We start from the raw sequence: 18,981 nt of genomic DNA on the forward strand, positions 1-18,981 counted from the left end.
CCACTTTCTTGCAGGCATACTCAATAAATCCATAGAATAATAACTAACAGAATCAATGAAAGAGGCAACAGTGTTCAACCAGGGTGCAAAAGAAAATAAACTGCACAAATACAAAAAGAAATAATAATAATAATAAAATAAGCAATAAGTATCAAGAACATGAGATGAAAAGATCTTGAAAGTCCATAGGTTGTGGAACATTTCAATGATGGGGCAAGTGAAGTTGAGTGAAGTTATCCCCTTTGGTTCACAGCCTGATGGTTGCGGGGTAGAAACTTAGCCTCAACCTGGTGGTGTGAGTCTTGAGGCTCCTGTACCTTCTTCCTGATAGCAGCAGTGAGAAGAAAGCACGTTCTGGGTGGTGGTGGTGGGGGGGTCCCCTGATGGTGGATGCTACTTTCCTGTGACAGCATTTCCTGTAGATGCACTCAGTAGTGGGGAGAGCTTTACCCATGATGTACTAGTCCGAATTCACTACTTTTTGTAGGATTTTCCACTTAAGGGCATTGGTGTTTCCATTTTAGGATGTGATGCAGCAAGTCAACGTACTCTCCACCAACCATCTATAGAAGTTTGTCAAAGTTTTAGATGTCACTCCCTCTGAGCTGGCATCTATTCTACAATTGTGTAGCCCCACCACAACCAAGTGTGCACCCTGCCCCTTGTCCGAGTTCACACTCGGAGCGTTCTCCTCCTTCCTTGTGGGTCTAAGTCTGTATCTTCAGCCACAATGACTCATCCCTTCTTGGCACTCCCATCCAATACACAGTCCACCAAGCCCCAATTTGAACTCCCAGCCTTCTCATTACCCCTGACCTTGTCTGTACTTCCCCCATCACATTTTCCCAAATACCCCTTCTTTGGGTTTATCGCCATGGCGGTAACAATCTCAGGGGAATAATGCTGAGCAATAAAGATTAGGATGCAATGCCGTGGCTTTATAAGGCACTGGTCAGGCATTTGGAGTACTGTAAGCAGCTTTGGGCACCTAATCTACAGAGGGATGTGCTGGCGTTGCAGAAGGTTCATAAGAATCTTCACAAGAATAATCCCAAGATCAAAAGGTTCAACATATGAGGAGCATTTTATGGCTCTGGGCCCGTACTCATTGGAGTTTAGAAGAGTGAGGTGGGATCTCATGGAAACCTCCTGTATAGTGAAAGACTGGACATAGAGAGGATGTTTCTATGGACCAGAGGGCATAGCCTCAAAACAGAAGAGTGTCCCTTTAGAATCAGAAATGAGGAATTTCTTTAGCCAGAGGGTGATAATTTTTGGAATTCATTGTCACGTATCGCTGTGAAGGCCAGGTCATTGGGTATGTTCAAAGAGGAGGTTAATAGGTTCTTGATTAGGGGGACATCAAAGGGAGCAAGCAGGAGAATGGGATTGGGAGGGATGATATATCAGACATGATCGAATGGCCAAATGATCTAATACTGATTGTATATGCACAAATGTAGAGCTTTATGCCAAGTCATGGTCAATTCCTTCTCTGAAGTAAATTAAATGAAGGGCCTTGTATTCCCATAAAGTAAAGGTCCTCTGTCAACCTACCCGCCAAGTAAAAAGTTCACAACAATCCCCTCGGGGAAAAAATACCCAGAGAGCTTGAGCTGATTGATGCGGGAATTGCAAATTCTGCCACGGGTGGAACAGATGGTTGGGGTTGCAGATGGTTAGTTTGAGAGAGTGCGCACTCCTTCTATCGTTTCTACTGGGCTACAAGTCTGCTCTCAACCAATGGATCATGCTTCTCAGGACAATCCTGAATGTCCTTCTCCATCTTCAGCAGTCAGGGACCAGGGACTCCCAGGCAATGAGGATGTTACATTGTTCAAAGGGGCTCGGAGGACATTTCTAAATCTTTTCTTGTCCAGCTGGCAATGGTGTGTCATGATAGAGCCCAAAACAGAATGATTATTTTGGGAATCTGGTGTCAGGCACAGAAATGATGTGACTCACCCAGGGACTCTGACTGAGTGTAAATAGAGCCTCAGTGCTGGGGATGGCGGCCAGGGAGAAGATGCTGACAGTGGTTTTGCATGATACCATTTGATGGCTCTGGGCCTGTCCATGCTGGAGTTCAGAAGAATGCAAGTAGAATTTCATTGCAACCTACCGAATATTGAAAGGCCTGGAGAGGGTGGATGTGGAGAGGATGTTTCCATAATTGGGAAGAACCCAGGACCAAAGGGCTCAGCCACAGAATACGTTTGTCTATTTAGAACAGAGATGAGGAGGAATTTCTTTAGCCAGAGCGGGTGAACCTGTTGATTTCATTGCCACAGACCGCTGTGGAGGCCAAGTCATTGGGTATATTTAAAGCAGATGATTCTTGATTAGAGATTTCAGGAAGGAGGCAGGAGTAGGGTTTGAGAAGGATAATAAATCAGTCATAATGGATTGGCAGAGCACTGGATGGGCCAAATGGCCCAATTCTGCTCCTCTGTCTTCTGGTGTTACACATTTGAAAAGTACCTAGGGCAGGAGCTCTCTCCTGGAGTCCACAGACCCTTTGCTTAATGGTATTGGAACCATAGCATAAAAAGGTTGGGAACCCCTGATCTAGGGGCTCTTGGCTTATCCAGGGACAGATCAGCATGCCACCAGTTCCCTTTGAGCTGTCTGTTGAGGGTTGAGGTTAGACCAGGTTTGGATCTAGGGTCTTTTGGCTCGTGCAGGGGAAGATCAGTTGCCCTGACTTCCCACTGGGCTGTCTGGTGAGGACCAGGTGTGGCTAGGATCCGTTTGCACTCACCCATGTGGAAAATAAACACTGGGGTGAGTTCAGTAGTGAGCCAGTTCAAATTGATTCCAAACCTGAAGGAGGTTTGGATGGGATCTTGTACCCTTGAAGCACTCTACTGCAATGGGAGGAAGAGGCTGGTGCTCCACAAAATCCCGTTATTACATGGGAGGGACGTCAGTATCCCTGCATTCCCCATATTGGAGCCATTACCAGAAGTGGAGGGAATTCAATATTCCTAAAATTCTCACACCAAAGTGGAGTGGTGGAAGAACTGATATCCACCGAAATTCTTTGCAATGGGAGGGGAGATAGAATCTCTGGAAAAATCACATTTGATAAGGGTAATCGACATCAATGGGTATACTTAAAAAGGTTAATAGGTTCTTGATTAGTAAGGGCATCAACATTACAGGGAGAAGGCAGAAAAATAGGGTTGTGAGGGATAAATAAATCAGCCTCGGGGCAAATGGTCCCATGCCTTATGGTCTTATGTCTTACTGTCAATGTCGTACAAATTACAAACCTTCCAGTATTGGGTAGCTCAAGCCAAGGATCTTCTGTGCTCGGATTCTCCAGGTCACCTCATCAGTCAGGACATATTGGAATGTTCGGCACACCAATGGGAGGACGCCAAGCACAAATCTGGCATCTAGATAGGAGAAGATCTCCAGGATAATCTCCCAGGGGAGGGAGAGCAGGCTGGATTGCACATTGTCAGTTGGCAGCACCTGACTGGATCGCAACTTCACGCTCAGCTCAGAAGCGCTGGACCTGCTGCTGCGAGGCTGACACTCAGCGCTCAGCTCCGGCGGGCAGCTTGGGGGTCTGGGGCCACATAGGTCAGGGTTCCGGATTCGGTCCACGTACTCCTGGGCCTGGAGCTCGAGCTCCTCTTCTGTCTCCAGATCAAGCTTGCCCTCGGCCTGAAACTGGTCACACCAGAATTCGCCCGATCCACTTGCCATACTGCATTCACTGTCCCAGGGTCAGCAGAACAGGCTGCAAGAACAACAAAGGAGTATAAATTTGCCTGGTGAATCCTCTGACAGCATTAAAAGATAGAAAACAGAATATGCTAGAGAAACTCAACAGGTCAGGCAGCATCTGTGGAGGGAAATGAACAGTCTGCATTTAGGGTTGAGCGGCTTCATCTAATTCAGGTGAAGTAATCAAGGTTTGAAGTAAAAATTTATTATCAAAGTACATATACTACCTTGGAATTTATTTTCTTTCAGGCATTCAAAGTAGATACAAAGAAACAATCGAATCAATGAAAAACTACACACAAACACCAATGTGCAAAAGACGACAAATTGTGCAAACAGAAAAGGAAAAACAAAATTATAATAAATAAGTAAACAATAAATATAAAGAACTTGAGCTAGAGTCCTTGAAAGTGAGTTCTTAAGTCCAGGAATCAGTTCAGCGTTGGCGTGAGTGACATTATCCACTCTGGTTCAGGACAGGCAGTGTGTTGCATGCTCCAGCATCTTCACTCTATCAAGTCTGTGCCTTGCATTGGAAGAACTCCGATTGCTCATGATCTGCCAGGTCTTGCATTGCTCATGGACCCTTCCCAACTAGTTTCCCCCTGCTTCCCTACCTCTCTGAACAAAGATCTCAAGCCTTGCTCTAGTCACAGCAGAGTTGCACAGGTTATGGGTTATTTTACATGCTTCATCAGTCCACACACCAAGGATAGGGTCAGGACACCAGCCTTGTGTTAACCTTTGTTCTAGAAAGGATGAATCAGTTAGGTTTCCAGCTCCTGATTACAATCCAGTGCCTATAGCTGGTGAACATAGTCCCAGATGAGCATTTTTGGCTACATTCCGGCAGCACCAAGTACCAGAGCCAAACACGGCATCCGCTCCTCCTTCACTAACAATCGGGAATCCCTCCAAACTTTAAAATTTACTAATTAATTTAAATACAAAAATCTTCAAGGGTTGCACAGAGTTTAAACCCAATCACAAACAAGACCTGGCCTAAAACCAATGAAAGTTGGACGTCACAGGGATTAAATGCATTTCGTCTTTGCATTATATGCTCTTTGAGAAAAGAGGTATTTAGGTCTGATTATAAACAAAATGTTCCCTTTTATCTCCAATTATACCCTTCCCCTAAGCAGTAATCTCTAATGAATACTGTTGCAGGTGTTCAAGACAAGTACCTGATCATACGCCTTCACTACACGTTCTTACTTAAACCCATCACTTTTAGTAAGGATCTGAGAGTGTAAATGCTGTAGGTAAACATTTGAGGACAGTGGTGGATGAGGGGGGGGAGGAGGAGGAAGGGGTTCAACTGAAACATTTAAGAGAAGTTTGGATAAGTACATGGATGGGAAAGGGAGTTTATTTATTTATTGGGATACAGCAGGAAATAGGCCCTTCAAACTGCACCACTGATTTAACTTTAGCCTAATCATGGGGCAATTTACAATGGCCAATTAACCTACCAACTGGTACGTCTGTGGACTGTTGGGAAGAAACCGGAGCACCCAGAAGAAACTCAGGCCGTCACGGGGAGAACGTACAAACTCCTTACTGGCAGCAGCAGGAAATGAAACCAGGTCGCCAGTACTGTAATGCATTGTGCTAACCACTATGCTACCATGCCGCCTTATGGAGGGTTATGGTCCAAGTGCAGGTTGATGGGACTAGGCAAAAAAAAACAAACTAGTCAGGCAAGGACTAGATGGGCCAAAAGTCCCGTTTCTATTCTGTAGTTCTCTATGACTCTTAAGTGTCCCACACACCTGGCACCAACATAGCATGCTCACAATGCTTGAAATGGACACTTAAATCTGAAATATCAAAATGCTGGAAACACTCAGTAGGTCAGTCAGGATCTAGAAAGAGAAACCGATTCTAAGTAATAGGCACAGACCTAAAAAGTTGACCTTTTCTCCTTCCACACACACCGCCTGATCTGTTAATGTTTCTGGAATTTTATTTTTAATTATGGTCTGTACAGAGTTAGATGTCTTGAGTGGGGAGTCTCGGAGCCACAAAAAAGTGTCACTGTTCCTGGTTACAGAGACAGAGAGGTAGTTCAGTCAATGCTGCTTATCTGATCACTTGTCTCTGCAGGGGCATGCGCACAAGCAGTGAATACTGGATGAAATCACCATTCAGTTGAACTTGAAGAATCAGAGTGTCATAGAAAAGTACACAGAAACAGGCCTTACGGCCCATCTAGTCCATGCCAAAACCACTTAAATTGCCTATTCTCATCGACATGCACCAGGACCATAGATCTCCATATCCCCATTGTCCATGTACCCATCCAAACTTCTTAAACATTGAAATCGAGCTTGCAAGCACCATTTGTGCTGGCAGCGCGTTCCACACTCTCACAACCCTCCAAGTGAAGTAGTTTTCCCTCATACTCCTCTTAAACTTTTCACCTTTCACCCTTAACCCATGTTCTCTAGCTGTAGTCCCACCCAACCTCAATAGAAAAAGCCTGCTTGCATTTACCCTATCTATACCTCTCAATTTTACACACCTCTACCAAATCTCCTCTCAATCTTCTACGTTCTAAAATATACAGTCCTAACCTATTCAATATTTCCCTATAACTCAGGTCCTCCAGACCCAGCAACATCCTTGTAAATTTTCTCTGTACTCCTTCAACCTTGTTTGGCGGGGAGGTTTGCTAATGCTATTGCGGATGGTTTAAACTAGATCTGCAAGGGTTGGGATCCGACACGAAGAGCAGAGGTGGGGAGGTTGAAGCATAAGTAGAAACAGCCTGTAGGGAGTCGGTGAGGAAGGACAGGCAGATGATAGAGCAAAGATGCACTCAGCCTGATGGTTTGAGATGCATCTACTTTAATGCAAGGAGTATCATAAACAAGGCAGATGAACTTAAGAGCATGGAACAATATGTGGAACTGTAATGTTGTGGCCATTACGGAGACTGAGATGACTCAGGAGCAGGAATGGCTGCTGAGCAATATGTTGGACTCAGGATAGATCTTCAGAGATGTTGACAGGAACTTGAAACCGCTAACCCTTTCCACTGCTGGGTCCTCGATGAGGACTGGTGTGTGCTTCCTCGATTTCCCCTTCCTGAAGTCCACAAGCAATTCCTTGGTCTTAGTCATAGTCACAGTCATAGCCATACTTTATTGATCCCGGGGGAAATTGGTTTTGGTTACAGTTGCACCATAAATAATAACTAGTAATAAAACCATAAATAGTTAAATAGTAATATGTAAATACTGCCAGGAAATAAGTCCAGGACCAGCCTATTGGCTCAAGGTGTCTGACCCTCCAAGGGAGGGGTTGTAAAGTTTGATGGCCACAGGCAGGAATGACTTCCTATGACGCTCTGTGTTGCATCTCGGTGGAATGAGTCTCTGGCTGAATATACTCCTGTGCCCACCCAGTACATTATGTAGTGGATGGGAGACATTGTCCAAGATGGCCCTTGTGGCTAAAGGGATCAGGGGGTATGGAGGGAAGGCTGGTACAGGGTTCTGAGTTGGATGATCAGCCATGATCATACTGAATGGCAGTGCAGGCTCGAAGGGCCGAATGGCCTACTCCTGCACCTATTTTCTATGTTTCTATGGCATGCAACTGGACAGCATCCTCTTTTCAGACACCACCAGAGTCCAGTTCCATCCCCACAACATCACTGGCCTTACGAATGAGTTTGTTGATTCTGTTGGTGTCTGCTACCCTCAGCCTGCTGCCCCAGCACACAATAGCAAACATGATCGCACTGGCCACCACAGACTCATAGGACATCCTCAGCATCGTCCGGTAGATGTTAAAGGACCTCAGTCTCCTCAGGAAATAGAGACGGCTCTGACCCTTCTTGTAGACAGCCTCAGTGTTCTTTGACCAGTCCAGATTATTGTCAATTCGTATCCCCAGGTATTTGTAATCCTCCACCATGTCAACACTGACCCCCTGGATGGAAACAGGGGTCACCAGTACCTTAGCTCTCCTCAGGTCTACCACCAGCTCCTTGGTCTTTTTCACATTAAGCTGCAGATAATTCTGCTCACACCATGTGACAAAGTTTCCTACCGTAGCCCCGTACTCAGCCTCATCTCCCTTGCTGTTGCATCCAACTGTGGCAGAGTCATCAGAAAACTTCTGATGATGACAAGACTCTGTGCAGTAGTTGAAGTCCGAGGTGTAAATGGTGAAGAGAAAGGGAGACAAGACAGTCCCCTGTAGAGCCCCAGTGCTACTGATCACTCTGTCGGACACACAGTATTGCAAGCACACGTACTGTGGTCTGCCAGTCAGGTAATCAAGAATCCATGACACCAGGGAAGCATCCACCTGCATCGTTGTCAGCTTGTCCCTCAGCAGAGCAGTGCGGATAGTGTTGAATGCACTGGAGAAGTCAAAAAACATGACCCTCACAGTGCTCAGTGTCATGGAGGGATGGTCTACTGAGTCAGTGTGGGTGGAAGTCAGAAACAGGTAAGGGGCAATAACTCTACTGGGTGTTTTATTTTTGACCCCCTAACTAACAACAGGGATAGGGAGGAGCAGATATGGAAGCTGACTCTGGAACAGTGTGATAGCAGTAGGGTCGTTGTGATGGGAGATATTAATTTTCCTAAGATTGATTGGCATCTCCTTTGCACAAGGGGCTTAGATAGAGTGGAGTTTGACAAGTCTGTTCCAGAAGGTTTCCTGACGCAATATGCAGATAAGGCAACTAGAGGAGGGGCTCTACTTTATCAGGTATTGGAAAATGAACCTGGTTAGGTGTCAGATCTCTCGGTGCGAGAGCATTTTGGAGGTTGTGACCACAATTCTACATCCTAAACCATAGCGCTGTTGAGGGATAGGAGCGGACAATTTGGGAAAGCACCTAATTGGGGTAGAGGGGAATATGATGCCATTAGGCAGGAACTCGGGAGCAGATGTTCTCAGGAAAATGCACGGCAGAATTGTGGCAAATGTTCAGGGAATATTTGCACGGAGCTCTGCACAGGTACATTCCATTAAGGCAGGGAAAGGATGGTAGAGTTAAGAACCATGGTGTACAAAGTATGTAGAAAGTCTATTTCAGAAGAAAAGCTTACGAAAGGTTAAAGAAATTAGGCACTGTTAGAGCTCTAAAAAAATTACAAGGTTGCTAGGAAGGAGTTTAAGAATGGAATTAGACCCAGAAGGGGCTATGAGAAGGCCTTGGTGAGCAGGATTAAGGAAAACCCCAAGACATTCTACAAGTATGTGAAGAGCAAGAGAATGAGCATTGTGAGAATAGGACCAATCAGGTGTGATAGAGGAAACGTGTGCATGGAGTCGGAGAAGATCGCAGAGGTACTTAATGAACTCTCTGCTTCAGTATTCACCAGGGAAAAAGATCTTGGCAACTGTGGGGATGAAGCGCTTGAGCATACAGACATTAAGAAAGAGGATGTGCTGGAGCTTTTGAAAAGCATGAAGTTAGACAAGTCACTGACTGGATTAGATATACCCCATGCTACTGTGGGAAGAGAGGGAGGAGATTGCTGAGTCTCTTGAGATAATCTTTGCGTCATCAATAGGGACTGGAGAAGTACCGGAGGATTGGAGGGTTGCAAATGTTGTTCCTTTGTTCACGAAAGGGATTAGAGATAACCTAAGAAATTGCAGACCAGTGAGTCTTACTTCAGTAGTGGGAAAGTTGTTGGAGAAGATCCTGAGAGGCAGGATTTATGAGCATTTGGAGAGACACACAATCTGATTAGGGATAGTCAGCATGGCTTTGTCAAGAGGCCTTATGAGCCTGATTTAATTCATTGAAGATTAAACAAAACACATTGATGAACGTAGAGCAGTGAATGTAGTGTATATGGATTTCAATAAGGCATTTGATAAGGTTCCCCATGCAAGGCTCCTTCAGAAAGTAAGGAGGCATGGGATCCAAGGAGACCTTGCTTTGGGGGATCCAGAATTGGCTTGCCCACAGAAGGCAAAGGGTGGTTGTAGATGGTTTGTATTCTGCATGGAGGTCAGTGACCAGTGGTGTTCTGCGGGGATCTGTTCTGGAACCCCTCTTTGTGATTTTTATAAATGACCTGGATAAAGAAGTAGAAGGGTGAGTTAGTAAATTTGCTGATGACAGAAAGGTTGGGAGTGCTGTGGATTGTCTGGAGGGTTGTCAGAGGTTACAGCGGGACATCAATAGGATGCAGAACTGGGCTGAGAAGTGGCAGATGGACTTCAACCCAGATAAGTGTGAAGTGGTTTATTTTGGTAGGTCCAATTGAAGACAGAACATAATATAAATGTTAAGAATCTTGGTAGTGCTGAGGATTGGAGAGATCTTGGGGTCCGTGTCGATAGGATACCCAAAGCTGCTGCACAGGTCGACAGTGTTGTTAAGAAGGCATATGGTGTGTGGCATTCATCAACCATGGGATTGATTTTAAAGAGCCGTGAGGTAATGTTACAGCTATAGAAGACCTTGGTCAGACCCCACTTGGAGTACTGTGTTCAGTTCTGGTCACCTCACTACAGGAAGGATATGGATACTATAGAGAGAGTGCATGAAGATCTACAAGGATGTTGCCTGGATTGGAGGGCATATCTTATGAGAATAGGTTAAGTGTACTTGGCCTTTTCTCCTTGGAGCGACAGAGGATGAGAGGTGACCTGATCGAGCTGTATAAGATAAGAGGCATTGATCGTGTGGATAGTCAGAGGCTTTTTCCCAGGGCTGAAATGGCTGAAACGAGAGGGCACAGTTTTAAGGTGCTTGGAAGTAGGTACAGAGATGTCAGGAGTAAGTTGTTTACGCAGAGAGTGGTGAATGCATGGAATGGACTGCTGGTGACTGTGGTGGAGGTGGATACAATAGAGTCTCTTAAGAGGCTCCTGGATAGGTACATGGAGTTTAGAAAAATAGAGGTCTATGGGCAACTCTAGGTAATTTCTAAAGTAATTACATGCTCGGCACAGCATTATGGGCTGAAGGGCCTGTAAGGCGCTATAAATTTCTACGTTCATATTTACAGCTTTGACCAAAACTGCACACAATACTCCATATTAGGCCTCACCAGAGTCTTATACAACTTCAACATAACATTTCATCTGCTGTACTTTGATTTATGAAGGCAATATGCAAAAAAACTTTCTTTACGACCATATCTACCTGTCATGCCACTTTCAATGAATTATGTACCTGTATTCCCAGATCACTTTGCTCTACCACACTCCTCAGTGCCCTAACATTCACTATGTAAGACCTACCCTGGTTGATCCTTTCTAAGTGCAAATCCTCACACTCGGCTGCATTAAATTCCATCTGTCATTTTTCAGCCCATTTTCCCAGCTGATGCAGATCCCTCTGCAAGCCATGATAGCTTTCTGACTGTCCACTACACCATTAACCTTGGTGTCATCTACAAATCTGCTGATCTAGTTAAACACATTATGATCCAGATCGATGATACAGATGACAAAACACGGGCCCAGCACTGATGCCTGTGGCACACCACTAGTCACAGGCCTCCAGTCAGTGTGGCAACCGTTTACGACCGCTCTCTGGCTTCTTCCACAAAGCCAATATCTAATCCAATTTACTACCTCATCTTGAATACCAAGTGACTGAACCTTCTTGACCAATCTCCATGTGGGACCTTGTCAAGTACCTTACTAAAGTCCATGTAGACAATATGCACTGCCTTACCTTAATCCACTTTCCTGATAACTTCCTCAAAAAACTCTAAGACTGGTTAGACATGATCTGCCACACATAAAACCATGCTGACCTTTCTTAATCAGTTCATGTCTATCCAAATAATTACATATTTGGTCCTTTAGGATACCTTCCAATAACTTCCCCACAACTGATGTCAGACTCACTGGCCTATAATTTCCTATTTTATCTTTAGAATCTTTCTTAAAGAGCAGAACAACATTGGCTATCCTCCAGTCCTCTGGTACCTCTCCTGTTGCTAAGGATGATTTAAATCTCTCATCTGGGGCCTCGACACTTGTCTACCGTAGGGTCCGACGTGATACCTTGACCAGCCTGGGGGATTTATCCCCCCTGATTTGCCTCAGGATAGCAAACACCTCCTCCTCTGTAATCTGTACATGGCCCATGAAGTTGATGCCACTTTGCCTCACTTCTATAGACTGTGTCCATCTCCTGAGTAAATACAGATGCAAAATATTTACTCAAGATCTTCCCCATCTGTTTTGGTCCACACATGGATTACCAGTCTAATCTTCAGGAATACCAACTTTGTCTCTTGTAATACTTTTGCTCTTAACATATCTGCAGAATCCCTTAGGATCCTCCTTTACCTTGTCTGCTAGACCAATTTCACGCCTCCTTTTAGCCCTCCTGATTTTTTTCTTAGCATTCTCTTACAATTCCTGTACTCCACAAGAACCTCATTTGTTCCTACTTGCCTATCCCTCCTGCCCACCCTTTTTTTCTTAACCAGGGCCAAAATACCTCCTGAAAACAAAGGTTCCCTACACTTGTTATCTTTATCTGTTACTCTGACAGGCACATACAAGCTCTGTACTCTCAATTCTACTTTTGAAGGCCTCCCATTTACGAAGTACACCTTTGCCAGAAAACAGCCAGTCCCAATCCACACTTGCCAGATAACTTTTGATACCATCAAAACCGGCTTTTCTAAAATTTAAAACCTCAATACACGGACCAGACCTATCTTTTTGCACGTTTACTTTGAAACTAATGGCATTGTGGTCACTGGATGCAAACTGTTTCCCTACACAAACTTCTGTCACCTGCCCTGTCTCATTCCCCAATAGCAGATCCAGTACTGCGCACTCCCTTCTATGTACTGAAGGAGGAAACTTTCCCAAACACATTTGACAAACTCGAACCCCATCCAGTCCTTTTACAGTATGGGAGTCCCAGACAATATGTAGAAAGTTAAAATCAACTACTGTAACAACCCTGTTTCCTGCAACAGTCTGCGATCTGCCTACAAATTTGTTCCTCGAAATTCCTCGGACAGCTGGTGGTTTGTAACCCCTCCCACACTGTCATATCTAAAACAATGGAACCCCAGAATATCAAGCATAGGATTTCTTCTGCTTTTCTGCCTATGTCATCGGTGCTAATGAAACTTCCTATCACACTCTCAGCCTCCTGAATGACCCAGAGTTCATCTCATTTCAGCTCCAACTGCTTAACTCAGATGGAACACATCATGCAATCAATTCATGATATAAACTAGAAGCTTCAATAACCAGAATCAGCTCATTGTTGGATTTTGTGTTGTCCACAATGTGCAAACATCCCTTGGTATAAGGCAGGCAGTATGCTATAACAAACAGAGGTGTTCCATGGAAGCCTGTTGCAGGCAAATTAGCTGCTCCATACCCTACAAAGGAAACCACATAAATAAGGCTCCACACAACTTAAGGTGAACTTCAAACAAAACTGTAGCCAAGTTGTGGACAAGACAAAGTTCGAAAGTTTAAGGTAAATTTATTGCCTAAGTACATACAAGTCACCACATTATACCCTGAGATTCATTTTCTTGCGTATAGAATCATTCTACACAAAGACATGCAACCAACGTGCAAAAGACAAAAAAAAATCGTGCAAATACTAAAATAAAAACAATTATATATAATTAATAAATATTTTTGAGAACAGGAGGTATAGAGTCCTTAAAAGTGAGCCTACAGGTTGTGGAATCAGTTCAGTGTTGGGGTTCAGGAGCCTGATGGTTGAAGGGTAATAACTGTTCCTGAACATGGTGGCGTGGGAGCTAAGGTTCCTGTACCTCCTTCCTGATGGCAGCTTTGAATTTAAGTTGTGCGAAAGTAAAATTACGGCTCCAGAACCTGCTTTATGTAAAAGATTTGCTGAAATTAAAACTAAATATGATCTTCTTTTAACTTATCCAATTGAAACCCAACTCCTAAAAGATAAAAGTCAATTTTATATTCATGGAGATAAAATAGGTAAACTATTGGCTGATCAAGTTAAAATCTTTAGAGCTAAACAACAGATTAAAGAAATATGCAAAGCTAATGGTGATAGGACAACTGATTATTTAGAAATAAACGATACCTCCAGAGAATTTTACTCTAAACTCTATAGTTCTGAATCTTCTAAGGATGATACTGTAATGAACAATTTTTCAGATCAACTAAATATTCCTACAATTTCTGCCGACAACAGAAAACTGTTGGAACAACCTATTTCCTTTGAGGAAATTGTTGAGGCTGTGCGCTCATTACGTGTGAGGAAAGCTCTGGGTCCAGGTGGATTTTCTGGAGAATTTTACAAGATCTTTTCCTCACTGCTTATACCTCATTTATGTTCCGTTTTTTCAGATTCATTTAAGCCGGGCAGACTTCCTCAATCTTTTTATGAGGCTTCCATTTGGCTCATTCTTAATAAGAATAAGGATCCAACTGAATGCTCTTCTTATAGACCAATTTCTTTACTTAATGTTGATGTTAAGATCTTATCTAAAGTTTTGGCCCATAGGATTGAAAATATTTTACCATCTGTCATTTCTGGTAACCAAACCAGATTTATCAAAATTCGATATTCTCACTTTAATATTCGCTGGTTATTAAATGTTATTTATTCTCCCTCTAACATGGTATCGGAATGTGTCGTATCCCTAGATGCTGAGAAAGCTTTCAGAGTTGAATGGAGTTAATTTATTTAAAACTTCAGAAAAATTTAATTTCCGACCTGTTTTCATTCAATGGATTAAATTACTTTATTTAGCCCCTTCTGCTAGGGTTATCATTAATTTTCATAATTCCAAACCATTTAAGCTTCAACGTGGCACTAGACAAGGTTGTCCGTTGAGCCCTTTGCTTTTTGAGCTGGCCTTAGACCCTTTAGCCATTGCTTTTCGAGAATCTAATGATATCACCGGTATTTTAAAAGAGAGACACTATTCATCAAGTCTCATTGTATGCTGATGATTTGCTGCTATTTATTTCTAATGTTGAGTCTTCATTACCCCATGTGCTTTCTTTACTGTTTTAGCCAGTTTTCAAGTTATAAATTAAATCTACATAAAAGTGAACTTTTCCTTTTGAACAATTTGATACCAATAAATTCTAACTTTCCTTCTAAAATAGTAAGAAACCAATTTACATATTTAGGTGTAACAATCACCAAAAATTATAAGTGTCTATTTAAAGAAAATTTTCTTACTCTACTGAATCATGTAAAAAGAATTCTATCAAATTGGTCGCCTCTTTTGTTATCATTAATTGGTCGAATTAACTTTATCAAAATGAATATGTTACCTAAATTTATATATCTTTTTCAGGCATTGCCAGTTTGCATTCCTAAATCCTTTTTTTGATTCTCTTGACTCTATTATATCTTCTTATAGATGGAAGAATAAGCGTTCTGGATTAAATAAGATTCATTTTCAGAAAGATAAAAAGAATGGAGGATTAGCCTGACCAAACTTTATAGTTTATTGTTGGGCAGTTAATACAAGAAATCTTACATTTTGGTTATAATACATAAATCGTGAGGATTGCCCGATGTGGGTTTTTTTAAGAAGCTAATTCTGTTAATAAATTCTCTATTATTTCTCTTCTTGGATCCTCACTTACTTTGTCTTTGAGTAAGTTAACTGATAATCTGGTAGTTAAACACACTATGAGGATTTGGATACAATTCCTAAAATATTTTGGCTTACTGAGATTTTCTCTTTTGAGTCCCATTTTCTCTAATTTTTTAAACCCTCTATGACTGATGTGGGTTTTAAAGAATGGGATAGATTAGGTATTAAATGCTTTCAGGGCTTGTTCAAATGAAAAAAGACTTCCCCCTACAAACAATTGTCAACTAAATATAGTTTACCCAAAACGCATTTTTTTATACATCTGCAAATAAGATTTTTTATGGTCTCAAATAAGTACATTTCCTAAAAGTCCTGATAAGAATCTACTAGATGTAATCTTTAATCTGAAACCTTTTTATAAAGGATCTATATCTAATATTTATAATATGCTATTGGGAATGAGAAGTATTCCTTTAGATAAAATTAAAAATCTTTGGTAACAAGATTTACAGACTTCAATTTCTGAGGAAACTTGGAATCAAATTTTTAAATTGGTCAACACTTCATCGTTATGTGCCCGTCACTCTCTCCTTCAATTTAAAGTGGTCCATAGGGCCCATATGACTAAGGATAAATTGTCTCGTTTTTATTTAGACATATCTCCATATTGTGATAAATGTAGTAATGGAGAAGCTTCACTCATTCATATGTTTTGGACATGTCCGAGTCTTGGAAAATATTGGAAAGTATTTCAAACCTTTTCGATACTTTTTAAAGTAAATTTCAAGCATAATCCTTTGACTGCTTTATTTGGTATTGTTGGAGGAAAGGAAATTATTTTGGAGCCATCTGATTGGCTCATTTTGGCTTTTATGTCTCGTATGGCCAGAAGGACACTTTTGGTTAAATGGAAAGATGTGGCCCCTCCTATTCATGCCCAATGGTTACATGATGTGATGTCATGTTTAAATTTAGAGAAGATTTGATGTTCAATCTTTGAATCTAATCAAGACTTTCAAACATTGTGGGGACCTTTTCTGAATTATTTTAAAAATCTTTGATTTGCTCTTAAAGCACAGATGATGACTAACAATCTTTTTTATTTTTTTTCCCTACTAATCAGCTTCAGTCTTGGTAGTGGGTTAGATTTTTTTAAAAATAAAATTATTAATTTTCAATGTTACAAACTAATTGACTCATACAAATATAGAGTAAGGAGTCTTTATATGCGATTTAGTTTAATGTATTGACATATTTTTTTCCGTACTGTTTTCATATATATATAAAAATTAATAAAAGTATTGGAAAGCAAGTAAAATTATGTTTATTAATTCAGGTTATCTGCAAAAGACAATACAGGTATTCACTTCTGTGGGGAAAACTGCTTAACCTACATAAAACATGTCTTAAACATAAAAAAACATTTAAATCCTGTTATTAGACCATGTTTTTTTAACATCATTAACCATCATATTTTTCCCCGCAACCTACTCGTCCAGAAACATGCTCCTCAGTGCACTGCACAATAAATTGCTCCAATCCAGGAATGTGACTGGTCTGTTTTGCAGTGTTGGCTGCAGAAACAGGCAAGTCTGGTGTCTGGGATTGGGGATGCAGAATATAAATTCCAGAAGAGTCTCCAGGAGGTGCTTAGGGACCTGAACTGTAGGGAAGATGTTAGGAAACAGTGAGTCAGACAACACAATCCATTCCGGTAGAGGCCCAATAGTGTGGGACTTACAAGAAAGGCCTTTCACATAAATAATTTCACTGGTTGTGAAGAACTTTGGGGTAACCTTGGGTCTTCAAAAGACACTGCAAAACTTATTTTGAACCAATACTTTGTGCAAGGCTCAATAAAACATTGGTAGAATACCAGTCCTCAGATCATTCTAAGTGTGGTTAAAAGGCAATGTCATAGCAATAACTAAACAAAGGATAAAGTCGTCATATGCTAAAAGAAGATATTGAGTGCAAGACTTACATTTCAGGAATAGTCCTCAGCTGAAGAACACTGATGGAATATGTCTCCACAAATCACTTGATGCCACATTGCGATTCATCAGTTGGACTGAAATCAGTCTCAGCAGCCCGTCCCTCAAAGCGAGAATCGACCGGCCGGCGTGGCACGTACAACACCGTTCTGAGGTTGTGTTTCAAGAGTCAGCACTAATCAAAGATCACAAGTACTTTACCCAGGTTTAAATACACAAGCCAACTTTTCCCTATGCTCAGAGCCTAAATATTTTGAGCCCCAATGCATCAAGTTAAGAAATTAGACTGACATGGAATTACGCATGAAGGGTAATTTGTTACAATGGCTGAAGGGTCAGTAACCAAAGGAAACAAAGACATTGACAATCAGAGGTAAACTTTTCTTTAAACACAGCAGTTTGTTGCAATCTGCAATGTGTGATTGGACTATATCAAGAGGGTATTGTGAAAAGTGCTTGAAAGTGGAAACATCTTCAGCGTTATGCGAAAGAACAGGGCTTAATTAGAGAGCTCTTTCAAGGAGCCAGTGCAAGAACAATAGCTTGAGTGTATATCATTATGATGCCACAGTGACATTACTCTCACAAAGCATCAAATACTTTTTGACCAGCTTGCAATTCTACAACTGATCCTTCCTAGTTTTAAGACTAACACTGAAGTCCCAAAATAAAAACGAGAAATGCTAGACACACTCAGAAGATCTGGCAGCAAGAGAAACAAAATTACCATTTCAGATCCATGGCCCTTCATTGGAACAGAGAATGAGAAAACAAGTTAATTTTCAGTATCATGAAGGTGGGGAGGATGGTTAGCACAAAAGCGACAGCTCAGATAGGCCGAAAACAAATGAGTGGAGCAAGTCTGCTCCACTATTTGATAATGGCTGATTTGGTTTCCCTCTCAATCCCATTTTCCTCTACTTTTGATGCCCTACCTCTGCTAAAAACACTCAATGACTTGGCTTCCACTGCTGCATGTGGCAATGAATTCCACAGAATCACAACCTTCTGGCTTAAGATATTCCTCAACTGTTCCAAAGGGACATCCTTCTGTCCGAGGCTGAGCCCTCTGATCCTAGACTCACCCACTATAGGAAACATCCTATAATCTAATCTAACATCCTTTCCACCTCTACTCTATGTTTGTCTTTCAATATTCATACCCTTAATTCTTTCTAAGTTCCAGCAAGTAACAGCCTAGAGCTATCAAACTCTCCTCATACGTTAAACCTTCCATTTCCAGCATCATTCTCATGAACCTCCTCTGGACCGTCTCCATTGCCTTTCTTAGAAATACACACTACTCCACTGTGGTCTGACCGATGCCTATAAGGCCTCAGAATTACATCCTTGCTTTTATATTTTACTCCTAGAAATGAATGCTAACGTCGCATTTGACTTTCTTATTATTGACACAGCCTGCAAGTTAACCTTTAGGACTCCCAAGTCCCCTTGCATCTCCGATTTCTGAATTTGCTCCATTTAGAAAATGGTCGACATCTTTAATGCCTTCTACCAAAGTGCATGACCATACACTTCCCTACAGTGTATTCCATCTGTCACTTCTATGTTCACTCTCCCGATCTGTCCAAGTCCTTCTGCAAACTCAGTTTCTTCAACACTACCCGTTAGATGGTGATATATCATCCAGCTTGGTGATAAGTAGTGGAAGCAACATCAATCCCTGCGGAACTCCATTAGTCACCAACAACCAACCACAAAAG

At 41.9% G+C, this 18,981-nt stretch overlaps 1 protein-coding gene across 6 annotated transcripts in view; it reads right to left on the reverse strand.

Annotated features, from left to right (window-relative positions):
• Positions 1-18,981, reverse strand: part of fbxw9 (F-box and WD repeat domain containing 9) — a 38,718-nt gene that overhangs the window by 15,291 nt on the left and 4,446 nt on the right. For all 6 annotated transcript variants that reach the window (XR_010016372.1, XM_063035654.1, XM_063035656.1 and 3 more), the window contains exons 2-3: positions 17,248-17,432; positions 3,276-3,751 (exon numbers count right to left, since the gene is read on the reverse strand). Coding sequence is in view for 5 of the 6 variants with exons in the window: in XM_063035654.1 (XP_062891724.1) it covers positions 3,276-3,717 (442 nt within the window). In the remaining variant the exon portion in view is untranslated. The remainder of the gene's footprint in view (positions 1-3,275; positions 3,752-17,247; positions 17,433-18,981) is intronic.

Source organism: Mobula hypostoma, chromosome 29, assembly GCF_963921235.1.
Source record: "Mobula hypostoma chromosome 29, sMobHyp1.1, whole genome shotgun sequence".
NCBI lineage: Eukaryota > Metazoa > Chordata > Chondrichthyes > Myliobatiformes > Myliobatidae > Mobula > Mobula hypostoma.